Raw genomic sequence first — 25,407 nt, forward strand, 5'->3', positions numbered from 1 at the left:
GAATTTCAAGGGTTCCAAAAGGACATCCTGTTGCACCCCTGAAATGTGCATGTGTGCACATGTGGAGCACATACATGCCCTAAGGGCATGAATGTGCCACATGGCACTTTTAAAAAAGCAAAAGAGTGCTTTTTTAAAGGAAATCGCTAATTACCACCAACTTGAAGTTGGTGGTAATTAGCGATTCCTTAAGGCTAAAGTGCACTTTATTTTGTGCTACTTACAGTGCATTTAAGGAATCTCAATTTGCGATTCCTTTAATGCCATCGCAAAATAAGAAATCTCAATTTTTGTGATTCCTTATTTTGCTAGTAGGTTCAATCTTACCTACACTGCTCAAAGCCAAATTGAGATCGCAAAGGCTGAAATTATGCAAATTTCGGCGTTTGCGGTCGCTTTCTGGCCTCCTACATCTGGCCCTATGGCGACTAAGCCAAGCTATGCTCAGGCGTGACAAGAGCACTATTATTTATAATAGGAGATGATAGGCCTTGTAAAAAGCTGTACCATGACAACTAAAATCTAGAGGGGGTAGGGCTGACAAAGTAATGTAGCCAATTACCTAAATCATTAGTAACACATATGCTTCCCATATGAAAAGTAGCCTTCAGCCAAATAGATCTGCTTCTACATGAGGTGTTACTAGCCCAACTGTTGTTTAAGCTCATGCAGGATAAATACAGATTTACTTTGTTTCATTTAAACAAATAACTTTTCGGGATATGCCAGATACACTTTAAGAGAGAGGAATACCCCATATACTTTCTAGGGTTGCATATGATATAGGGCCACTAATTCCCCAATGGGCATCTATAAATTGCTTTTAGGAAGGCTGGGGTTTCGGCTGTCGCCCTTCAGGTTATCACTGAAAAGGGCCAAATAAGAAATTCTCTTATAGCGCTTAAGAAAATATCACTTCAAATATCTCTTAACCACTGAATTAACAAAAGTTTAAAAAAACTATAGGCAACAACATCTTTACAGTGGCTGTCCTCACATTCGAGGAAACAACATTTTGTTGTGCTGATTTCAAGCCACACTTCTGACAGATGCCTTATGTCAGGATAACTGGCCCATACAGTCTCCAAGCCTCTGGCCAAAACAACGCTGTACAGCTCGCCTATCGACACTTAAGTTCTCACAATTTTCTCTCTCACACAGCATTAGGGTCTCGCTCTTTTTGTCGATCACAACACGATAATAAATTAGGGATCATGGCAAGCTTAAGAAAAACAGGAAACCCACATCAGAGAATTCAGTTACAGCAGAAAATGTCCATAGCAGAAACTGATGAAATACTTCGATTTTCTTCAATATTTGACTTCACCTTGCCGGACTCCTGTTTCAATTCGAGTGAAGACGTCTGGGGGTGGTGTAGAAAGGTGCAGCAATGGGCCAGCCCCAGGCATAAAATTGTTATCAGGATCTTCTGCATATATTCTGGCTTCAAAAGCATGACCCCGGAGGGAGATTTCTTCTTGAGTCATTGGGAGCTTCTCTCCTGCAGCAACCTACAGAGCAGAAGCAAAGTCACTTCTACTTTGAAACATTCTGCAGACAACACAATCAATCAATTCCTCTTTCTAATTTCCCCACTGACCTTGTGCAGCCGTTCAATCACGTTTGAGCTATATAACATTTTTCAAATAAATACTATTAACAAGAGTCCTTCACCTTCCTTACAGCATCCTGACAATGGCAACTAATGATTACAATAAAATCCTGCAGAGCACAGAACAGTCAATTATGTTACTACATCATAAGGTACAGCAAAGAAGGACAGCGGAAATGTGTTACCTTCTTGTTGCAGTAGCCTTTGTACTTCTTTAGTTCAAGGCTACTTCCTTTCACTACATGTGAGGCCAGCACCACCTGCACCAGGCGGGCAACTAGAGGCAAATTTTGGGGGGGCTGATTCTTCCAGCCATAGGCAGAGTGGCTCTAAGTAGGGGTGAACACACAACAAAAGCCTCATTAACAAGTAAATGGTCTTTTAAAGACCTGTGAAGTACTTGGGTACAGCTGCAATTAGACGGACACCAGCCCGCTAAGCTGTCTCAGCCTGGGGTGACACACACGACGGGGAAGGTGGGGGGGGGAGGGGGATGAAGCCCGGTGAGCCCAATGGGTGTTGCTCGCCTGACCTGCACTAACTCAATGATAACTGTGCTAAATGTATATAAAGAATGAACACAAATAAGTATGTCTCCTACTTGGCACCGGTAGATTTATTACCTATTCCTTGTGCTGTCCACCCTAATCCTGAAATCATGAACAAAATAGTCCTGAAATATGGCAACTCTGGGTAGACAGGAGGGTTATTGAGAATAGAGACAATGAACAGGGCATGCAAAAACTCATCTATAAAAAAAGTACTGTAACCTAACAAGAAGGGGTCTTGAGACTTAGGGTATAGAAGGTTTTATAAGAGTTGAGTAAACAAATATTTCTCTTAAGACCACTCCCACCATGGTCCTAGCAGTATAGTATTACAACAGAGTAGTATGTGACCGGCTGATTCCTAGTAGAGGCAGCCAGTGAGCATCATGAAAATACCTGCAGAGTTCTGCGACCAAACTGTGCATCTACAATGGGCCTGATGCCAAAACATAATAATTACAAGGAATATATGGGGTTGGCGATTGTTCAGCAATTTACGTCAAAAAGAAATGCTGGATATTCCAGACAACATGCTTTGCTCTGGGTTCCCAATGTATGGACCTCAGATGTTTCCTCGGAGTCTACAATGCCCTCATTCTGATTCATTTCTCCGTAAGTAGCTTTTATGATATGATCTCTTCTGTTACTGTGAATTTGTATCGATATTATTGTAGACTAATAGGTATATTCATACTGTCTTTGGTGAAACTTTGCGGTTATCAAAAATATAAAAAATTTAAACTGAAGTTTGGGCATAAAAAGGACATTTTCATACTGCACTAGTGCTCAAAATGCACAGAAGCATGGTTTTAAAAAAAGGTCTTCCGCTTCAGAAGAGGAAGTAAGTGCAGAACATTGTGTTCAGTTATTAATAAATTCCTAAGGGTGGATCCATATAAAATAAAGACAGTTCACAATTGAAAGGCTAGGTGGTAAAAGATGAAACAATTTCATCATTCATTTTACACAGTGTGTAAAACACATTTAAAAATTGGGCAAAATGGCGACACCTGCGTAAAGTTGAAATATTAGACACTTAGGGGTGATTATGATGGCGGGCGGATCGCCACCGTCGGGCCGGCGGTGGCGAGCCACCCGCCATCTCCACCGGATTTACTCCCCACCATATTATGGCGGGGGTATCACGGCGGACGGAAATTCTGTCCGCTGCTTTTCCGCCGGTTGGCAAACGTTATGATTGCCAGCCAGGCTGGGGCATAATATGGTGGTGGTGCCTGGAAGGCGCAGCCATCCATATTATGATGCCTGTTTGTAAAGGCCTTTCCAAGGGGGCATCGCCGCCATGGAAAGGCTGACAAGTATGTGCTTTGGGGGCCTGTTGTTGGCCCCCAGGAGGGTTGGGGGGTGCACTTTGGGGTACCCATGGTACCCCCCTGCATTCCCATGCATAAGGTGCATAATGCACAACGTGCCTTTTCACCATTGCGGGGGGTACTGCGGTTAGCAGCAGCAGCCGCAATGTTGAAAATGCGACCGCCAGTGTGGCATTCGCATTCTAATCAGTGGGGCGGGACCGCCACATGTCTGGCGGCTGGTCCCAGCACCGCTAGGGTGGCAGGCGGATGAAAGTCCGCCCGTCATCCTAATCAGCCCCTTAGACATTATTAAAGCCATCCTACCAGTGCAAAAGGGCTTATGAATTTAGAATGAAAAGAGGCATAAGATTCACAGGATCTGTGAGGAACGTGGACCTCCCTACTCACTCACCACCAGGCACTCACCCACCACAATGCATCAATCATGCCCGTCTAGGTGTCCGTGCCTTTCACACAGTGAGGCATGTACTTACCTTTAATTGCCACTCTACCAAGTCGGTGCCTGTGACCATCTCAGTCACGGGGTGCTCCACTTGCAGCCTGGTGTTCATCTCCATGAAGTAGAAATTGTGCTGAGAATCCATAATAAATTCAACAGTTCCTAAAACATCCAAAGTCCACAGCGAAAAGGGATTACTTTGCGGTTACAAAGGCTCACTTCATCATTTCATTCAGAGTCACCTTAAGAACCTCACTTATTGGATTTCCAAAGAAAACGCACTATTAGCACAAAAATACTATTATTGTCAATTATTCAATTATTGGATTTATAATTTTTGGGCAGAGCGACCTTGCCTCAAAAGGTACAAAATGCCTCAATGTGTGGAAAAACTGAAAATCAGAGGCTGCCGTGAGATTGTTTCCTAGTGCACTCTGATAGGAAGAGCAAGGAAGTGCTTCTAAATCATTTAATTCACACCATAGCTTGGGGGACCCATATGAAACAGGAGGTCCAACAAGGCTGCAATAGAGTCATTTCCTGACCAGTCATTCTAGCACTATAGGTATCAAGTGCTTTCAATGTCTCGACCAGCCAGAATCACAACTGCCATCTGCTGCCGCGTGCATAAGCAGTATCCATCGCTAAAGAAAGTCTCATGCTGCATGACTAATCGCTTCAATGGAAACCTGAAGCTCACTGGCAGAATACGATAATACTAGCACAACCCCAACCCATGATATGTACGCTTAGCGGATGCTGTCCAAACAACAAGTCACAAGTAGTAACTCCCAACAGTGAAGCTGGACATACCTGCTCCAACGTAATTCACAGCCTTTGCAGCCTTGACAGCAGCTTCTCCAAGTCTTTTCCTCACATCCGGACTGATACCTGGCTAGTATATTAATTACAATATTAAAGCCACGGTGAACATTACCAACATATGCTAGACAGCTTAATTTCATGCCTTGAAAGCTACCAAAACGTCTTATGAAGTCTCCTTCACCACATGAGGTGTCAAAACACACAGGGTAAACAGGAAAGCGCCAAAATCTGCAGTAGGCAATCTGCTATAAAATCTTGATATAGCCACGCCTAGGAAAACAATTAAAATCATACAAATACTGTGCGACTAATCTAAAATTGTAGGCAGTCCAGTCAAACTAATATATTTGCCTTTAGAGACTAAGGGCCGGATGTACTGACATTAGGAATACTGATTTCCTAATTGCGGTTCTCCACGAATCGCAGTTAGGAAACTGGTATTCCTAATGTATGAAACAGACCTACCTCATGCATAATAATGAGGTAGGTCGCGATTTGCGACCCATTAGGAATCTCAGTCACAGGGATGGTGGGCTGCTGAGGTCATGTATGTGACTGCTTTTTCATTAAGCAATTTGTTTTGTGGGTGTAAAGGCAGCCTGTTTTGCTCAGAAAAAACGGGATGAATTTAAAAAGAAAAAATGAAACGTTGCGGATTCAGTTTTTTAAGAGTAGGCAGTAGACCATTGCCTGTTCTTAAAATATTTGTTTTCCATTCTCGAAGGGGTGTTATGGGGACCCTTCCCATTTGCGAATGAGTTAACACCTCTTTCAAGAGTCTGTAAAATATGAATGTTTAGCAACCATAATTCAGTTGCACAACATTCATACATCCCATTCAGATTCGGTATTTGGAAGGATAGCCCTAACAGGTATTCCAAATACTGAATCACAAACACAAATTGCAGTTTGCGTTTCGTACACATGTAAAAGCATTTTTGCTTCGTACTTGTGACACTAAATTCCTTAAAGACTGGTAAAATAACATTTTCCTTGTAAAACCAATTCTCGGAGTGAAAGCCTCTCTTCCATTTTCTATCATCCTTTAGTACAAAGCCCTTCAATTTTGCCAAGAGAATCCTAGTTTTTCAAACTTGATCCCTAAAATGCTGAACCATCCGTGGAATATTGCACGTTGCAACAGTAACGAGTCCCCAAGGCTTTTAAAAACCAGTCGTCCTCCAAGAGCGAGGTTTGCGGCTCCCTACAAAATATAATTTCATTCTCTATGATGAAAATGGATGGTAGGTTATGGTGAATTAAACATCAATAAGACCTCCATGCCTTCCTATATGGATAAGCTCCCACTGCAAGCTCTACCCTAGCATCTTCCATTACCACTTGCGACTGACACTTACCCCTGGAGCTTCTTCAATGATTTTCTGATGTCTTCTCTGAACGCTGCAGTCCCGTTCAAACAAATACACCGCGTTGCCATGCTGGTCCCCAAACACCTGGACTTCCACATGCCTAATGTGCAGAGAAAGGCAGAGAGTCTGACAGCAGCCTGACACCTCCTTTGAAGTGACACTGAATAACTAGGTATGGGGTTCTTCCAAAGCAAGTTACCTCAAAACAAGATTTGATTTACCACATGCCTCGAATCACACTCTATAAAAGGTTTGAGCTTCATCCAAAACCAGGCAATTTACCAATAAGGGGAAAGCATTACAATGAAGCCAACTAGCACAAGGTCAAATCAAAATCCTCCCACCTTGTGTGCTAAAATATTCTTCAGTGTTTAACCTCTTGGATGCTGATGACGGAACGGTTCCGTCATCAGCGTCGGTTGAGCTGTGCTGATGACGGAACCGTTCCGTCATGACTCCGCCCGCGCAAGGCAGAGTCAGCATGGGCGGGGAATTCGCGCCGCACGGAAGCGGTTAAATACAACTATGGACACAGGGGAATGTCAACAGTGCAAGGAAAAGCAGAAACTTCTCTATAAGACAGGCAGGCCAGGAGGGGGAACCGTAGCCCCACTTTCAAATATTTATTCTTTTTGGATTAAAAGTGCAACAAAATAGTCTCTTACCGAGGATTGTCCACAAACTTCTCTATCAGCATGGCATCATCGTTAAAGGACTTCTTGGCCTCCCGCCTGGCAGACTCTAGCTGCTCCAAAAACTCCATCTCGCTCTGTGCAATGCGCATGCCCTAAGGTGAAACACATGCAGAATGAGCACGAGGGCACCCGTAACCAAAAGGAAATCTAGCACTATGGCGGGTGTTTATTCATCTTATTTCGCTAGTATTATTTGACACCGTGTAAGCTTCATCTTATTCATTGACATTTTAGTTCATACATGTCCTATAGAAACAACATCTTTAAAGCATAAAATGGGAGTAGGGAAAAGTGGTTGAAAATTTGGACTGGCAAAAAGGGAAGCAGACAGAGACTATGTCCTAAAAACATCGAGGAACATTATAAAATATCTGTACTTATTTCCTCCCCCCATCCAAAAGATAAATATATGGCACTCAGGTTTGCAAAACCTGATGAAATCTGTTGCAGCAGCACTGAGAGAGATGGGACTGGAGCAATATGGAGATCAGAGAAGATCTGGTCATCATGTATGCATCAGTGGTCTGACACACAGAGCCAACAATTCCTTGTGCTGCTGGCCACCATTCCTCTGATTTCTCAGATGCCAAATGGGCATCTGTAGGAGGGTCCTTTACAAGCCAAGTCTACAACTGTGCTGCTGTTTCGGTAGCACTTGTACTAAAGTTCTCTGCAGTCCTGAAAGCATGTGTGGTGTGCACTGGAATGAACTATTCAAAATAAAACAGCTTTATCCGGGCGCAGCCCATCGCCTGGATACCCTCACGGATGATAAGCCACGAAATACAACTACCTGATTGTTACTCAGACCACAAGCATGCATAGGGGGCGGGATCTCCAAACCTTCCCCTCTCAGTGCCCTCTATAGCTTGTTACCAGCAACAGACACCATGACACTCGGAAATGACCCATGAATGTAGAGCCTTGGACATTACCCATGAATGGAGAAAGACTGGCAGATTGGATTTGGTTTATGGTAGTAGTACAATTAAAGAATGGCACGTAAGTTGGCATTCCAACACCCCAACACAAAATGGTGATTTTAATCTCTTGCACATTGCACAGGGTTTTACTAAAGTACTGTTATTTTACTAGGACTCCTACGCATTGTAATGATTTTAATTATAGCTAACAATAAAGACTATTATTATTAATAAAACAGAGTACAAACAATTGTAAACCAAAAATCGAGAAGATTTTTGTTCCCGTCAGCTCACGATTCTCAGGTCTACCCCTACAACATGCTGCCTTGAACAGCCCCCTTGCCAGGGCTGGGTATTCAAGTAAAACTGCATCAGGCAGCCCCCAGGGGGTTCCAAGGAAGGGCTACTGGGTCAACAAATCCAGGTAACCCAAGTATGGCTGATAATTATGGAACAAGTTAATGTAGAATTTAATCACCCATAGTGCCAAGCATATGCAGCGTCCAGTCACTAGGGAGCAGTTAACACAAGAGGATTATTGGCACGCTAAAAGGTGGTTAAAATTTAAAAATAATTTTAATTGGCATTTAGTATTTTCAGATTTCTGAACAGTAAACTTTTCACTGCCAGCAGAGAACATCGTTTAACCTCCCCTTCAACGAAATACTTTGTGAACACCCAATGTTAATGATGTGTCTATTCATATAGTACAAATTTTTATTCAATTTAATGTACTTCGAAACTCATCCTTGCTCTGATGTACAGTTAGGACATGACTACTAAAGACAAATGAAGAAATATGTAGAAAATTAAATGAGAGTGCAAGACAATCTGATGAAAATCTATGCATTGAATGAGGCGATCTGAAGAGGAATCTAATTTCGAAACACTGCCCTAAATTCTTAAAAACAGAAGTCAAATCAAATTTGCATAAAATAAACAAAAAAATAAGGACTTACTTTTCCCCCGCCGCCGCGAACGGCTTTGATCATTACTGGATAACCTATTCTAGCAGCTTGCTCCTTCAGATACTGGTCAGACTGTTCTTCCCCATGATAGCCTTCCACAACAGGGACTCCAGCAGCAGACATGATGTACTTGGAGGTGCTTGAAAGGCGATAATGATGAACATTAGGCCAACTTCCTATCCAAGATCACGTTAACTATACAGTATCTTGGGTGTAATAACGGTACACGATACCCTCCTATCAAAAATGTAGATTCACTTCTATGTAAGCTAAAATGCTGATATAAGAGGAATACCAACACTTTTTTTGCCACTGAAACAGACTTTGCCACCATGGGCTGATGCCTTCCTCTGCCCTGTGGCACCCTTGCCATGGTATGTTTCAGAGGGCCTTGCTTGGCTTGTGTTGGGGCAGAGTTTCTGCACATAGTCTGTGCCCTTGTTTTACTTGGGACTTGCGTTGGTTGGGAGGGGGTGTTGTTGGTTGTGGTGGGTGAGATGGGGGTCAGGTTCCTGTCTTCGCCAGTCTGTGGGAAGGGTTTAGAGGTGGGTGGTCCTTCGAGCTGGGTGACCCTTCTAGCTGGATGTGGCAGGCCGTGGTCAAGGGGTTCCACTGGAATTAAGATTCTGGTGTATCCAGCTACCATTAGCAGGCAGTTGTTTTGTCTCCACCATGAAGCTGGTGGCAGAAATCACATGGATAGGGACTTTATTTACTCTGCAGCTATGGCGGGGGGAGCCCCCAGGGGCGCATTGTTCTTAGCTGGGTCCTAGCACTTTTTTGAGAGTTGGGTGTCTGAACTGGAACCGTGAGAGGTCAGACTATTGAGGTGTTCTGATTCTTGGGGAACATAACTTACTTGTTTAAAAACTCACCCGTGGCAGGTCTGAACAGGCTGGCCAGTTACTAGTCAGATTTTAAACTTACATCTTCCTGGCAGGATCACTGAAGAAGTGCCCATACACCAAGTCCAGTCTTTTGTGCCCAAACACCAAGTCCAGTCTTTTGTGGGCGACCCTCCCCTAAACCTTTAGCAACGTCAATTAGAATTGAAAAAACCTTCTCATTTATCTATACGAATCCTGTAGAAGATGGCTCTCTATATAGTGGATCAAAATGAGGTACACTGTGTAGAAAGTCCATCGAATCCAAGTTCCTGGTGTTGGGGATGCCACTTACATACTCAATTAAGGGGTGTTAAGGGGAATGACCGGTAGTAGCCAATGACTTCACCCTCTATAGGACCGCATCCTGTGGGAAATGGGCATAACACTGTCCCAGAGAACCTAATTCCACCGAAACAGGATGATGGAATTAGCCTGGTAGTGGACACACCTCCTGACGCAAAATGGGCCCAGGGCAAAGGAGTTGGCATCGGTACTATAAGGAGAAAACGGGGTCACATAAAGGCAGCAAAGCCTTTTGAAGCCTCCTGCTTTTCTATGCAAATCCTGCTTGGAGGAGGTGTGAAGCACCTCCTCCCAGAGCAAGCATTGCTTCTGACCTCTAGGAGTCAGAAACTCTTCTGTGGTGCCAGGCTGGTCATGACCAGTCAGTCAACACGCTAGTACTCTGGGTGCATTTTATTAATATATCCATCACTAGAATCAGTGCAGGCTTATTAATATGAGATGTTTGGTACCAACGTTAGTTTCAGTGAAGCCATCATTTAGCTGAGGAACTCGTAATTACCAGTGTTCAGCACATGTACTTAAAATGGCTTACCTGATCACTTGTAATATCTAAAATAGGACTTGGATATCACAGGGGCACATCTGCTCATGCAGATATATCCACACATGGAGTATAGTGCACCCTGCCTTAGGGCTGTAAGGCATGTTCTGGGGTAACTTACCTATACTGCATGCAGTGTCTGCAGGGATGGCACACACTGGTGCCATGTCGACTCTTCACTTGGTCTGCAACAAGACACACATCAGCAATTGGCAGTTTGCATGAGATTGTTGGCACAATACATGCTGCAGCCCTTGGGGACCTTTCTTAGTACCCATGCCCTAGGTACCTGGGGTGCCATTTACTATGGACTTCTAGGGGTGCTAAAGGTATTGCCAATTGGTAACAACTGTACAGTTTAAGTGAACAAACACTGACACTGGGCACCTGGTTAGCAGGAACACAGTGCACGTCAGTCAAAGTTGCATCAGATACCAGGAAAAAAGTGGGGGTGACCATGTCAAAAAGGGGACATTTCCTATAAATCCTCCTCTCCATGCTGTTCAAACCATATATAAAGGAACTTGCACATCTTATCACCTGCCATAATCTACAAATGTCCCACCTGACACACAAATCCCTAGTTGGTCAGAGAACACCCCAGAACAATGACACAATTTTAGGATGCCTCAATTATCTTTTCCTGTGATTCAATGAGCCACAAACAGATCACAGCCACTTTACAAATCCAATGGCAGATTTCATTTCATTTGATTTCAAGCACTGGGGTAGTATCAAGGAAAATCCATCACCTTGGCAGGCAGTTTAATGGCAGGCTGTACTTGTCCAGCTCCTCACTACAGTTGTGGAAAGCACAAAATTGAATGTGATGCTGTTAGGGAAGGTGTTGCTATTTTTGCATAAGGTGTCCCAACTGGACCACACCAGAGAATGAACTCTATGCTGGAAAAACTACAGTAACAAACAATATTGGTGGTTCGAAGACAGCTTAAAAATTGCAGAGAACCCAGAATCAGGCCACGTGACATTATTCCAGGTGAATAGCTCTATTGTCATCAGTCAGGCTCTTACAAATGTCCACAGTCTCCCAGGGAAGCAAAAAAAACAAATTCACAACCCAATGAACCCTAGAAAACTTATATGAATTATATTAATAACGATGGGATGCAGTTTGACAAGCTAAGAAGCCTACCTCAATGAAATCTATCATGCAAATCGAGCTATTTATTTAAGTGGCCCTCACTTAAAACAGTCTCCGAAACTGCATTTCTGTGAACTGTACTACCATTAAATGTAATAGATTAATTTAATTACTTAAAACGTATGTACTTCTACCTTTTTAAAAGTAAAACAATTAAAGTTAGTGCAAGTACAAGCGAATTGCCTGTTCTGGGTTGATACACCCCTGCACGCATTTTGTCACTCTTCTATTCCACGAGGATTGGTAAGTGATATGCAATCAAACAAAGGGTGAGGAGGGGCATCTGGAGAGTAGAGGATAAATCATGGTGATAAGTGCAGAAGCTAAACTAGGGACTGAAGGAGGCAAGTACCAGGTGTTTTTTGTGAATCCTGCACAGGGCAGATGATGATATTTTTTGGCCCCTTCAGAAATATTTACACGCCACCTGAGCCCCTAATTTTTGGAACTTTGATGTTTGGTGGCTGGATGCACCGCTTATGGACCTGGATTCTTGTCATGTATTTTCTTCCTAACGCTCATCAGACTGCCAGGTCTGTTGGGGGTCACCTGGTCAGTTGTGATTGTCCAATAACATGACCAGTCTGAAATGTCTCCAGAGTAAGGGGGGTATGTGGGCTCTGGTTCAACTGGCCCAGTGGTGCTCTTATGGACACAATGCAGCCCTCAAAGTGAAATGATTTGCCAACTCTCCATACCAGATCTGCTCAACCTTACAATCATTTTCACAACAACCCAGTATCATTAAATTGAGCATAATAAGCCACTGCCTCACATTGAAAACAAGCCCTTACATGAGATTGCCCTTCGAAACAACTTCCCTACTGCCCAATTCCTTTAGTTAATGAAGGAGACAAATACCTTTTAATGCCCATGTCTCTAATTGCGGAGGAAGGTGGGCCTATGAAGATAATTCCTTCCTGTTTGCACATTTCAGCAAACTCTGTATTTTCGGAGAGGAATCCATAGCCTGGATGAATTGCCTAAAAGGAGAAGAAGCTCTGTACTGAAATAAGCATGAAACTTAAGAGAACATTTATGAAATCAGAAAACAAGGACAGCCTAGTGTGACATCCACACAAAGACATAACACCATTGTGACCTGAAACATTTATATAATTTCTGCAGTAATATTATGAAGGGAATTATTTGTGATGAGCAGTTGGGGCTAGTAGAGAAATTTCCCCAAAAACATATGATCTGCAAACAACTGTAAGTGGATAAGTGAACCTGTAATTTTACACTAGACTCTAAACCCATTTTTTGATAAAAAAAAATGTGCTGGTTCTGATTCTGGAAATAACAGATATTTTCCAAAGAAGCAGGAAAGCAAATAGTAATCTGCACACCCGTACCCTTAATTTTGTGGTGGATCAGGACTCCATACACTAACCAAGAAAGAGACCAAGATTACTAGGAAAGATATCCGAGGCCACGTTATAACCACTGCATGCATAAATAATGCTACAAGCACATAAATTACAAATTTCAATCTGACAAGGCATAATGAAAACATTTACAACTAAAATGCAGGAAGGAACATTTTTGTTGGTAAAGAGAATACATGACTCATAACTGGATGCTAAAAAGGTCTGCTCAAAGACGAAGACAATTTGAATAAGTGTATACAGTAATGTGATAAACAGAGATGAGAATGAGCATGAAGAAATCTGAAATCTAATGGACCACTTATAGCTGTGCCCTGGAGAAGTTCTTGGTGAACAAATCGTATTGGCGAAAGGCTACAATTTGTATAGCTAGATTAATGAAGAAATAAAGAGAGTATACTTGTACCTGGGCAGCAGACATCTTTGCTACTTGCATTATTTTATCCATGTTCAGATAGCTTTGCTGTGAGGCTGCTGGACCAATTAAATATGCTTCATCTGCCTGAAATTCAAGGAAGAGAATAGATTTAGGAAAGAAACTTCAAAAGTAGGGCAAAGAATAAAACATTAAATACTAAGCCCTATATGATTAAATAAACCATTTGGACCAAGTTTCTCTTTTTTCCGGAAGATACCTTCTCTTGAATAAGCCCATTTATAGACAAGGCACCCCCCAACAGAAGACGAAAGTAAATGGCAAAATTATGCTGCACAATTGTCACTACATGTTGCCCAAAGGGAAACAAAAAAAGCACAGAAAGCCAGTGAGTGTACATACATAAAATGGACCCTTTTTGGTTTAGTTTTGACTTCCTGGATTCTAAACGGCCTACAATGCTTTAGTAGATCAGGTTGCATTAAAATATGTGCTTTTGACATCAATTAAGCTTATATCAATAGTCACAATAGTCGGATGTACTGGATTTTAGACACAAGCTACTGAAATAAATTTAGATCTGGCTTAATGTGCTGTCTCTAGACCTTATGTGATCAAAAAGGTATTTTCAGGAGGTACTGTGGCTCTGCCCAGATGTTGATACATCTGGGCATAGCTTTTGACTTATCAAAAACTCTGTGCTTCCAAAGAACGAGCGCTCACCCTCCAACCAGCTGTGATCATTTGTGTATCCAGCTGCTTCAGCCAGGCTCTTTATTGAGCAAAGCTATGGTGTTTGATAATTCGGTCACACATATGCCACTGCCATGAATGAACTTGGCCTTCAAGGTCAGACAGAAGCCACTGTGATTCTATTAAACAACTTTACCTAGAAAATTAGATAAGTATAGTATTTGCTCTTGGCTGGTCCCCATGGGTAAACGCTTCGGCTTTCTACAGCAATGCGTTGTTGGCGATAATGGCAAGCTAATGGCTGAAGCTATAATATGAGCTAGATCTGTTTATTAAAAAAAGTTCTGATTAATACAGTGGGACTAACTTATTTAATTGGAAAAGAGCATATTAAAGTCAATAGGCATTTATGGGTGAATGGTGATTGTTATTACTCTATTAAAATTTGATGAGAGGTATTTTGAGACTCAGAATCTCACAGTTTATCGTAGTAGGCAAGGGGTTTAGTGTTGTGTTGTGAGACCCTCGTTGAGACCACTTTGGAGAGACAGCATTTTGCTTGGACAACTGTAAATCAGTTTATGTTTCCAATTATGTGACTGCATGCTCAGGGTTCCCTTATTGAAAAGCCTGCATTCAATACAGAACCACACCAATGATAAAGGGTACAGGCCTGATAGGTTCACTGGAAAAGGCATGAAAACATATGAAGCCATATGTCTGACATTTCTATTATAAAACGTTATGACAAAGGCAGTTTCCTTGGCTTATTCATTGTCAAAAGCATTTGTCAAAACCAGTATGCCCTTAATGGTGGATTGTTATCACGCTGTGCTAAAGCCTGTAGGCAGGTATTTTGTTACAAGTAATGTCACATATTACCATGGTAGGCAAAGGTTTTGGTTTTCACCAACCCTTGTGATAAACCTTGGAGGAAGATTTTCATTGTGTGAATCCTTGTTAGGACCTTTGGAGGGTGGTATTGCCAACTATAATTTTCTATATATTTTTTGTGGAGTTTTATATAGCGCAAACTAGACCTTAAGGTATTCAAGCTCTTTACATGAGCACCAGTTACGTTACAGACGGACACATACATTTTTTTGTTAGGCAAGGGGAGATTAAAAGATTTGCCCAGAATCACGGAATGTTGAGCGTCCCTGCAGAGACACAAACCTGGTTACCAAGCTCCCTGGTCGACCGCCCTACCTGTTAGTCCACATTCTCGCCCCAATAAAAAACATATTACTATTTGTAATTTTAAAACTGTACGAGTCATAGTTGCACACTTCAGTAGGCACGTGTTGCTTATGATGCCATGCCAAAGGTAAAGGCTACAGGCCATATTGGTTCATTGGGAAAAAGTTGTGTCAGATTTCATAGGTTTGATCTGTTCACTGTGAAAAGTTATGAGAAAGCCAATAGGCCTGGCTTACTTATTGTGACAAGCAAGCGTTAAAGTCAATATACTTTTAACAGGTTTTTTTTTATCACACTGTACTCCAAGCCGGTAGGAGGAACTTTATTAAATGGAATCTCCCAGATTACCTAAGAAAGAAAGGGTTTGGTGTTGGTGGCTTACTCGAACAAACAAGGAAGATAGATCTGCATTGTGATCATCCTTATTTGTCCCTCTAATGAGGGATTTTAAATGGTTTTGGCATGTGTAATGCCGTACATATTTGTAATTTTTCATAACTGTGTACCATGATAGTTGGCTTGTGGGAAAGCATATGCTCAACGCAGGTGAGCATATGCCCAATTTGGTCAATTTGCTCCAATGAGGGAGACACTCCCGTAGAGGTAAGCACTCTGATTGGCTGCTTGCAACATGAAGAAAAAAAATTATCGGCACCGATTAAAGGACTCTGGAATTTAGTCCTCTGACCTGCGTCCGATTTAAATAAAAAAAACAACAACAAAAAAAAACTTGAGAGCATGGTAGAGATATCCTGCACCCCCTAGGTACCGTGGTCCCAGAGGGACCACCGGGGCCAAAATAATTATCATTGCGACCAAAAACCACACCTATCTGCGTTTATATTCAAGTAAATATGATCCCGGGTGGGCCACGGCCCTGGATTTTTACTGATATATTTTGGGGGACGGAGCGTTCATAGGGATTTAAATTTGAATTTTGAATTTGAATTTTTAGCTATTTGTAGAGCGCACATTCACTAGGCAGTTTCTTGGCGCTATAGGATTTCAAACTGAAGGGGAAAGACGGGGGCTATGGACTAAAAGCTTGCTGGAACAGAAAGGTCTTAAGAGCTCTCGGAAACTCCATGTAGGAGGGGGAGGATCTGAGAGGGGGGGGGGGGGGGGGAAGGGAATTCCAGAAAGTAGGTGCGAGTACCGAAAATTTCTGGCCACCGGATCGTTTTTTCTTGAACCGGGGGATGACTAAAGAAGGACTTGAAGAAAAAGTAAAAGTCTCTGGCAGGGCTGTAATTGATAATGGCGGAATTGATAAACGCGGGGGCAGTGCCCGCCCGGGCTTGGAAGGTGAGGCAGCCAAGTTTGAAGAGGGCTCTTTGTTTAATTGGAAGCCAATGGAGGGCCGTGAGAAGAGGGGAGGAGTGATGGTATTTCGATAGGCCATGCACCAGGCGAGCTGCCTGGTTCTGCACCATCTGGAGGCGTTGAAGTGCGTAGGCGGGAGCACCATTGTAAATGATGTTCCCGTAATCGATCTTAGATAAGACCATGGCCATGACAATCAATTTAAGTGCGGAAGGAGAGAAGAACCGGGATATTTTCTAATGATACGTAAAGTAAAAAAACTGGAAGAGACATCAGAACTTATATGGGTGTGAAGTGTCAGGTGGTGATTGAGCGTAATACCAAGGGTCTTGACAGAGTAAGAAGGAGAGGGAGGGGGGCCAAAAGAGGAGGGCCAAAAGGAAGGCGACCAGGGGTTGCCGCTGCCTCCAGTCAGGATCAACTCTGTTTTATCCGGGTTGAGTTTAAGATGGTTTGCATTCATCCAAGCCCGGATAAACAGTAAGACGGACTGGAAGCTGGAGGCGCCTGATGAAGGGGAAGAAAAATTAAAAATAAGTTGGAGGTCATCAGCATAGTTGTAGACTGTGACCTCCATTTGATGGAGTGCAAAAATAAGAGGAAAGATGTAAAGGTTAAATAAAAGGGGGGGAAAGAGAAAAGCCCTGGGGAACCCCGCATTTCACCCTGCTAGGTGGGGCCGAAAATTCGGCAAGATGGACCGCCTGTGTGCGCCCTTCCAGGAAGGATCCTATCCAGGCGAGAGCCTGTTCCCCTATACCCGCCGCCTTGACACGGGACAGAAGGATGGAATGGTCTACCGTGTCAAAAGCGGCGGACAGGTCGAGGAGGACCAAAGCCTGAGGGGTGTTGGTATCGAGTCCTTCCCTGAGTTGGTCCATAACTGAAATGACCAACTTCTCAGTGGAATGCCGGGGGCGGAAGCCCGCCTGGCAGGGTGCAAGGTAGTTGCTGCTCTCTATGAAGGTACTAGGAGGAGGGGGTCCCAGTGAGGAAAAGGAACAATTTACACACTTCAATGAATTAATCAAAGAACAATTATTAGATCCACAGAGTTTTATTCACTGAGGGATCAAGTATAATGAATACATGTAGCAAACAATCAACTGTATTGAAGGTCATACAGTGCCCCGGGAAGGAGGAGGGAAGTGATAGTGGTGGGGATAAGGGAGTGGTAGGATTATGTGACAGTAAAATCAAACATTTGAGAAAAACTTTATAGCTATAATTTAAATAGCAGCACTGCCATAAAAAATGGCGACCATAGTTTTAAGAAGGCATACATCACAAAGTACAATACAGCTACATAATATTGGCATGAGGTTGCCACAAATGGAATAACAGTCGACGTTTCGACCCTCTGAACAGTGCAGGAAATATTATCCTTGCTGCGGGGTCTTCATCAGGACCAAAGGATTGGGGCAGGTAACCTAATGAAAATGAGTGTAATAAACTAAGGTTAGAGGGGTACTATTCCAGCCTCTTGTATTTATCACAGCGGTAGTTTAAGCATTAATCAACATCCTAGTTAGAGGTAATAACTAAGTAATTTATAAAATTGGGAGTATATGACAGTGCCTAGATAATTTATAAAATTGGGAGTATAAATCAGTGCAATTCATAAGTGAAAAGTACCGTGGTGCAGACATGTCCATAGCATAAGAAGCGGTGGTACATGGTATGCAAATAGGTGGAAGGGAGGGCCCGAGCGTCCGGGTCAGAGAATTGGCGCGTGGGTAGGCAACAGAGCGACTCACAAACAAGGCAAAATATAATTGAGTTACCTGAAATAGATTGGGCATAGACTAGAGTTCAGTCCAAGACTTTCGTAGGAGAGCCTGAAATATTGAATGAGACTATCACAGGCTTATTCTAATGCATGAAAATTGTTGGGGTGGATAGTTGTAATCCGAATATTGGTATTGATAGCTTGGACCAGCTGAGTCTTGTTCTCCCTCGGAGCTATAGGATGAATCGGAAAAAGTTTGAAAATTCCGTCTGCCCCGGTAGGTTCCACGACCTCTGTTGGTGAAACGACCCTGGGTGTCTTGCCGATAATAATCCTCTTGTAAGTATGGGTATGTCTTTTTCTTGTCGTATAAACGAATATCACGGGCTAACTTTTCAAGTTTACGGGTTTGGGTGGTTAGGTCAAAATCTTTGAGTGTGGCTTCCAAATTGGTTAGAGTATCCTTAGCACAGGCGAAGTTGGTGTCAGCAGCAATCTCGGCTTTCAATGCCTTAATTTCAGCGGTAATTTGTTGTACTTGTTCCGCAGCCGTTTCAATGCCCAGCACCATCCAATTTTTATCAAACAACATTGGTCCCCAACATTGGAAAATTTCAGCACAAAATGAAATATAGACAGAGTCAATCTATATTTTAGAGAGACATGTCCAGCCGGACAGTGGTCTTTCAGAGATTTTACTCAAAATTCATGTATTCAAATCACACGAAGTACCTTCCAACAATCAACCAATGTGGACCACAAGCCTGTGTCCAGCACTAACAGAGCAGGTACATAGGGTTGATGTAGACAGCAAAGAAGGGCTTTATAAGGCAAAGCAAGTTACTCTACCAACAATACAATTGTACAGAGTATTACAACTAAGCACTTAACATCTAATAGTAATCACAGTTTGGTTTCAGTGCTTATAAGGTCGACGGCGTTTCGGACCCTTAGTAAATCACAGGGTCCATCATCAGGACAGTTACAATGAAAAGCCTTAAAGTTATTTAGCCTCTAAATGCCGGAATGCCTCGGAGGGTAGGGGCAGGTTACGCGGGTAACGGATGCAAACACGTCCACCCACAATCGGGCGGCGGGAGCCGCGGTAGTCTGTGGTGTTCGTCGGCTGCCAGGGGACCGGATTAGTCTGTAAAGAATCTCGCTTCCTGGCGTGCTCCCATCCAATGGCGCGAGCAGTTGTTCGAGATGTGGCTAAATCCTTCTCTGAATTTGGGGACTTCGATGAAGATATCCGGTTCAATCTATGAAGTAGCTGAGCACCTGGGTGACGTGGGACTCTGCTACTTTTCCCAAATAAGGGAGAAGGGATATAGGGCGGTAGTTTGCAGGGGAAGAAGGGTCGGCTCCTGGTTTTTTTAATATAGGAAAAATTATGGCAGTCTTCAAGGAGGCCGGAACAAAGCCAGAGGTAAAACAGTTGTTCAGGAGGGCAAGGGCGGGAGATGGACACGCCGAGAAAAACTGGCTGAGAATGCGTGCCGGGCCAATGTCAGCTGGAAAGCCCGACTTGACACGGCTAAGCAGAGAGGACAAGGATTCTCTAGTGAGTGGAGGAATAATGGTGAAGGAGCGGTTATTGTCAGGGGGTTGAGGGGGAGTGAAAGTGAGGGGAGGGGGGGGATGTTGGCTTTGATGAGGGCTATCTGGTCAATAAAAAACTCATTAAGCGAGTCGCATAAGGCCTGAGAGGGGGGGATCTTGGGTAGAGTTCTATCCGAGGATGCCAGCTCATGGACGGTGGAAAATATCTCACGAGATTGGCATTCTGCCGCTAACATGCGCCCAGAGAAGTACTCGGTCTTGGCTGTCAAAATGACTACTTTGTATTTGTTAAGCACGGTAACAAAATGTTGTCTGCGGGTGGGGCAGTATGCTCGTCTCCGGGCTCGTTCAGCCTGCCTTAGCTCTAATTTCTTAGCTTTGAGAGCAGGGCTGAACCATTTGTTGGCATTATGAGAGCGGTTGATGGTAGTCTGCTTCAAGCGGGCCACAGGATCGCAGGCACTAGTGAGCCACCGATCAAGTGTGGCAGCCTGGGAATGAGGGTCCGAGCCCGAAAGATCTGGACAGGTAGCAGCTAACGAATAGCAAAGAGAAAGGATCCCTTCCGAAGCCAGTGAGGATCCCGGAAACCCTATACTCTGGGGCCAAATACACAATTTTGAGGAGTGTGGGCATGTAGTTCCCCTCCCAATGCCTTATCAAGGACCCGGGATCCCATACTCTAGTGGCAAATGAAGTAGAAAAATGTGGGAGTGAGTGGCCCCTCCTCCCAGAGTCTGAATAGGACCTGGGGACCTATCCCCTAGGACTGAAAAATGAATTGGGGAGGCGTGCGTGCAGCCCACCTTCCCAAGCCACATATGGGCCCCGTGGCCATCTCATATACTATGTCCCAGGAAGCCCACGCCAGGACACAGTAGTGCCCTTTGGTAACTATAACTTGCTCCCTTGCCATGCGCAGCTACTTACCCTATATATTACATCATTCATAACATGTTCTATAATATAATTAATAACATCTCTGCAACATCTGGAAGGACATCATTGATGACAAGACTGTGCATAGAGAGGGCGCAAGTAGTAGTTACCCAAGGGCATGAGTTATGGTTATTACAGATAACTATAGCCTGTAAAATTCAGTGGATTTTTTAGTTTAAAACTGAAAATTTCACTCAACTATAACGTCACCATGATGGCTTCAACACATCTCCAATGATGCCAGTGTTAGATTTATAACCAGTGTTAGATTTATAACACCATGTACTCACAGGGTAACTCAGAGGTGCCCCCTGAAAAACTACCAGCCCTGGTGTGGTCACTGACTGGCTGGCCACACACAGACATGTTTCTGGACCCCTGGGTAGAGCGCCCCCGCTCTCTGGTACCAGGAACAATACACATCCTGGGCAGAAGTGTCACACCTCCTCCCCCAGGATGGGCCAGTGCTGGAATGGGAAGATTCAAAGCCCTGCTGCTTTTGTAATGCGACCCCCAGACTCTGCTGCTAGCAGCAGATGGCAGCCCCCGGTCTACATCCACACATTGGGTGGAAAAACCGGCAGGAAAACCTAGAAGAATAGGAGGTGTGCCCACCTTTGCCAACTCAACCCCCTAAGGGGGGGGAGACAACTTTCAGTCCTGCCATCTTGGGGATGGGGTGAACCCTCCTTCGGGGATAGCTCTATGCCCCCCCACCATTCCCCTCCTAAAGGAGGTTAGCATGATTGAGGGTGTAGAGACCCCAGGTAAGGTGCCCATTGGCCCTACCAGCTACTCCCCTAAATTTAGTATTTAGGTGGCTCCCCCAGACATGAAAACTAGATCTGCGACGACCCAAGAAGAAAGAAGACATCGCTGAAGCTGACCCTGCAGAGAAGCCAGAAGACAACGACTGCCTTGGCACCATCTCTATCTGCAACATAAAGGCGACCTGTTTTGCAGCCGGTGATCTCTGACAACCCTGGGAGGTCTGCTGCCTTTGAAAAAGTCTCCAATCTCCCAGCTGACCGGTCCAGAAGAAATCAAGTTCAAGGACTCCTGTGCCATCTGGAACCAAGAGTAATGACCACTCTGCACCCGACGCCCACAGCCCGTGTTCAGCTAGCCCACTAGGCGAGAGAAGGGCCACCAGCGATCCTGACCGCTAATCCAGGGGAGGTTGACCTTCCCAACCTCCATGCCGATGCCTGCAGTGTGAATCTGAAGGGTCCCCCCCAACCACGACCGGCCCAGTAAGAAGAAACCTGACGTCCAAAGGCACCCCTTCACCTACAGCGCCTGGGCTTTGGGGGGCTTGACCAGCAGAGCTCCTATGACCCCCAACATCCCAACTTACGAGTGCTGTCACTGGTTTTCTGCCTGAACCCTCCGGTTCTGCTGTCGGCTGTTTCCAAAAAGAAGAATCTCCATTTAAACGCACTGGGTGCCAGATGGTGAAATTGCACCCTGCACCCAGCCGCCCCTGTGCTGCTGCTCGTGCTGGTGTATGCTTGGTGTTGCTTCTGTTTCCATCATTTGTCTCACCCAACTCTTCTATTTCTATTGCTTGTGTTTTCAGACTTTTCTATTTCTTTCATAGAAAGTATGAATAGATAAGACATGCACAGATGGTTACATCTCGTCCACTTACTGTCTAGGATGCCATGTTTTTATTATGAATAGTCCTGTAGATATTTAATCCATATGATGATCGAGCAGGGACATTTGAAGCTGTGATTCTTTTGTCTTATTGGTGCATTGGTGTCGGCGCCCTATATGTGTCGTCATGCTCCTAGCCCTAGAATAGTTTTCAAAATATACGATAACATTGAAAATAAGGTCCTATAAAAGCCGGACCTATTGGGCTATAATTAGGAGAGGACTTCATGTGGACAATCGAGATCAGGATGGGCACAGCTCCAGCTTCCACCTTAACTGAAGAAGGATCCAGAAATGATCAGGCTAAACTCTTAGCCTTCACTAACTGGTGCCAGGGCGGTGTTTGATCTCGAATAGACACTATTGTCCTTGCCCTTGAGCCGTGAATGGCAGGCATGCAGAACCAATCTTGTCCCAAATCAGGTATGCACACCACCTCAAACTCTAGGAATCAGATTATTAGTTACTGATTCGGGTAGAACGAGCATAGTGCCTAGCTCCAGCACAGTGAGGGTGTTTGGACTATAAAATTCATTAAGTGTGTTACATTTTTACCTAGTATTTTAACTACACATGAATTCGCTAATCTCATTTTTTATGTTCTGTGATGTTACCTTTCATATTGTGTGGACTTGATTAGGAATTTAAAATAAGTATTTTAAAATGCATATGGTTTCTGGTGATCCTTATGACTCTGGTATGTTTAGGGTATTTATAGGCCTTAGACAGGTTATGGGCTCCTGAAAGGAGGTGCCACATGCACCGCACGGGCTGTAGAGGCCGCCATTATGCCGCTGTGTATCTCAGGTTTTGGCTGTTTAGTGTATCATTCCGCTATCTATGGAGTGTTTGCATTGCAATGCACGAGGGACAATTTTACATCTAAAAAGTATTCTGAATCACACATTGCATTTTATTAATGTGCATTTCTACAAAAAGTTTTAAACAGTTCTCCTTTGCTTAAGAATATGGAAACTAACACTTCTTCTTCCTTTCAAGATGGATCTGTGCAAGGTCATCTGCCCTTGTAGCTGGATTTATAATGTATACACCATTTCTGAAAAGATGGAGTTTCTAAACTGAAAACATAGTGATTGGCCACACAGTTGTTAGCAGTGCCATTCAGCAAGTCTTCTTTTTTAAGCCTGTACCTATAACAAGCACCCTCTGTTATTAAATGCACTCAGGGTCGCAAGAAGTCAGACCGCCAGGGTCTCAAGTTCCACTGTTGTCTCTGAACAGATCTTAAAGGGGCTGATCATTACTAGTAAAAACTTCCTATGCAAGACTGCTCATTATGTTGTGTCTGGGTTGCAGTCCAACTGGATTCATAATTCGTATTGGCACATGGACTAAGTCCTTGTAAGAGGGGTAGGAATCAGACCAGTGTGACCCTGTAGGGGTATCCTCAGAGTACGCATCACTATCACTGACTGAGGATGCACTTTAATTTAAAAGCCAGGCCTACTGGCATTTATTTATTTGAAAGTTTTATATAGTGCAAACAAGACCCTTGCGGGTATCAGAGCGCTTTGCAAGGTAAGTGTCTTAGATACATAGGTACATGGTAAATAACAAAGTTCCATGGTAGTCAATGATAGTGTAAACACCCTATTGTAGATACATAGGTATATGGTGCATAACAAAACGTTCCATTTAGATCAAGCATAATATAGATACAATATCTAGGATACATGGATGGACAGTAAACACTATATAGTTCCATGTAGAACATCTGTTGGATCGCATAATAACAGTAGTCCATGCTCAAGTGAATTTAGCCATGCGAAGCGATTTCACTTCTTTTTTGAAAGATGCAGTAGAGGGATTAAGTCTAGTGTCTGGGGGCAGAGCATTCCAAATTCTGGGGGCAGAGCATTCCAAATTCTGGGCGCCATCCCTGAAGAATTGCCAGGGCTTGCTTGAGGTATGCCTTTTGTAAGAGAAGGGTTCTTGATGGAGCGATAATCTCACAGACTATAACTATGGTCTAAACGTTTGCCTGAATACTTCAATCCTCAGTCCATTTGTGACAGCTGAAAAGTTATTTTGACGTTTTAATGGCTCTAGGGCATTCGCACTTTACCGACTTTGTCTTAATGCCAGTTCATTTGGTACTTGTGGTGTACAATCAATACGTGAATCTCAGATTTTGCGATAATGTGCAATGAAGATCCAGCGTTTATGAGGACATACTGGAAGTGTGACCTGGTCAATTTCTTTAAATTCCAAGACACTCTTCGTGCTTCGCTCTAGGCACACTGTAATTTTGACAAATGATCTTGGAAACAGAGTTTTGCAACTATCTTGACATTGAAATGCAACTAGGTTTGGTCTAATGTGACTCTGAAATAAAGTAAAATTAATGTTTATTGATTGAGCCCCATCAGGAAATGGCACATGCCCAACTGTGCTGCAGAGTGGGGCAGTTTTTGTGCTTTCGTCTCCAAAGGTTTACAAACAGGAACTACGATATCAGAAAAGAAGGATGTTAATCTATTCTTTGGAACTTTGTGGCTCTCTTTTAACATGCAAACAGGGAGTCTTTTTTTACTTTATTTTGTATGATTGCTTTCTATTTAGATAGTGTCCTGGTGGTTTACTGACTATCCTGCATGCTTTGGTAAAATGGAATATCTGCCTTTGCTACTGTATGTGCAATGGAATTTACATGAAATATTTTTAATTGATGTTTGATTATGGGTTTCCAAAATGAATTAATTTGTTATTAATTGATTGTGAGGGTTTTGGTAGTCACGTAGACACATGTGGTGGCTGAAAAACATTAAGACGGCACTAGGAGCAGTGGTTTCTTCTCCGTACGTTACATCATTCAAAGGTAGATATGGAAGTTTAAGGAGAACACAGTGCATATTCAATATGTTTTTTCCATGTGACTATATAGTGTTATGCCTGCAGTTAAT

The 25,407-nt window shown here is 43.4% G+C and overlaps 1 protein-coding gene across 2 annotated transcripts in view; it reads right to left on the reverse strand.

Moving 5' to 3' along the window:
* The window catches only part of MCCC1 (methylcrotonyl-CoA carboxylase subunit 1), an 80,865-nt gene that overhangs the window by 38,268 nt on the left and 17,190 nt on the right, over nt 1-25,407 (reverse strand). For both annotated transcript variants that reach the window (XM_086950649.1, XM_086950650.1), the window contains exons 4-11: nt 13,408-13,503; nt 12,475-12,596; nt 8,709-8,856; nt 6,797-6,918; nt 6,120-6,231; nt 4,750-4,831; nt 3,971-4,098; nt 1,328-1,511 (exon numbers count right to left, since the gene is read on the reverse strand). In XM_086950649.1, the coding sequence (XP_086806775.1) occupies nt 1,328-1,511; nt 3,971-4,098; nt 4,750-4,831; nt 6,120-6,231; nt 6,797-6,918; nt 8,709-8,856; nt 12,475-12,596; nt 13,408-13,503 (994 nt within the window). The remainder of the gene's footprint in view (nt 1-1,327; nt 1,512-3,970; nt 4,099-4,749; nt 4,832-6,119; nt 6,232-6,796; nt 6,919-8,708; nt 8,857-12,474; nt 12,597-13,407; nt 13,504-25,407) is intronic.

This window comes from Lissotriton vulgaris, unplaced genomic scaffold (genome assembly GCF_964263255.1).
Source record: "Lissotriton vulgaris unplaced genomic scaffold, aLisVul1.2 SCAFFOLD_959, whole genome shotgun sequence".
NCBI lineage: Eukaryota > Metazoa > Chordata > Amphibia > Caudata > Salamandridae > Lissotriton > Lissotriton vulgaris.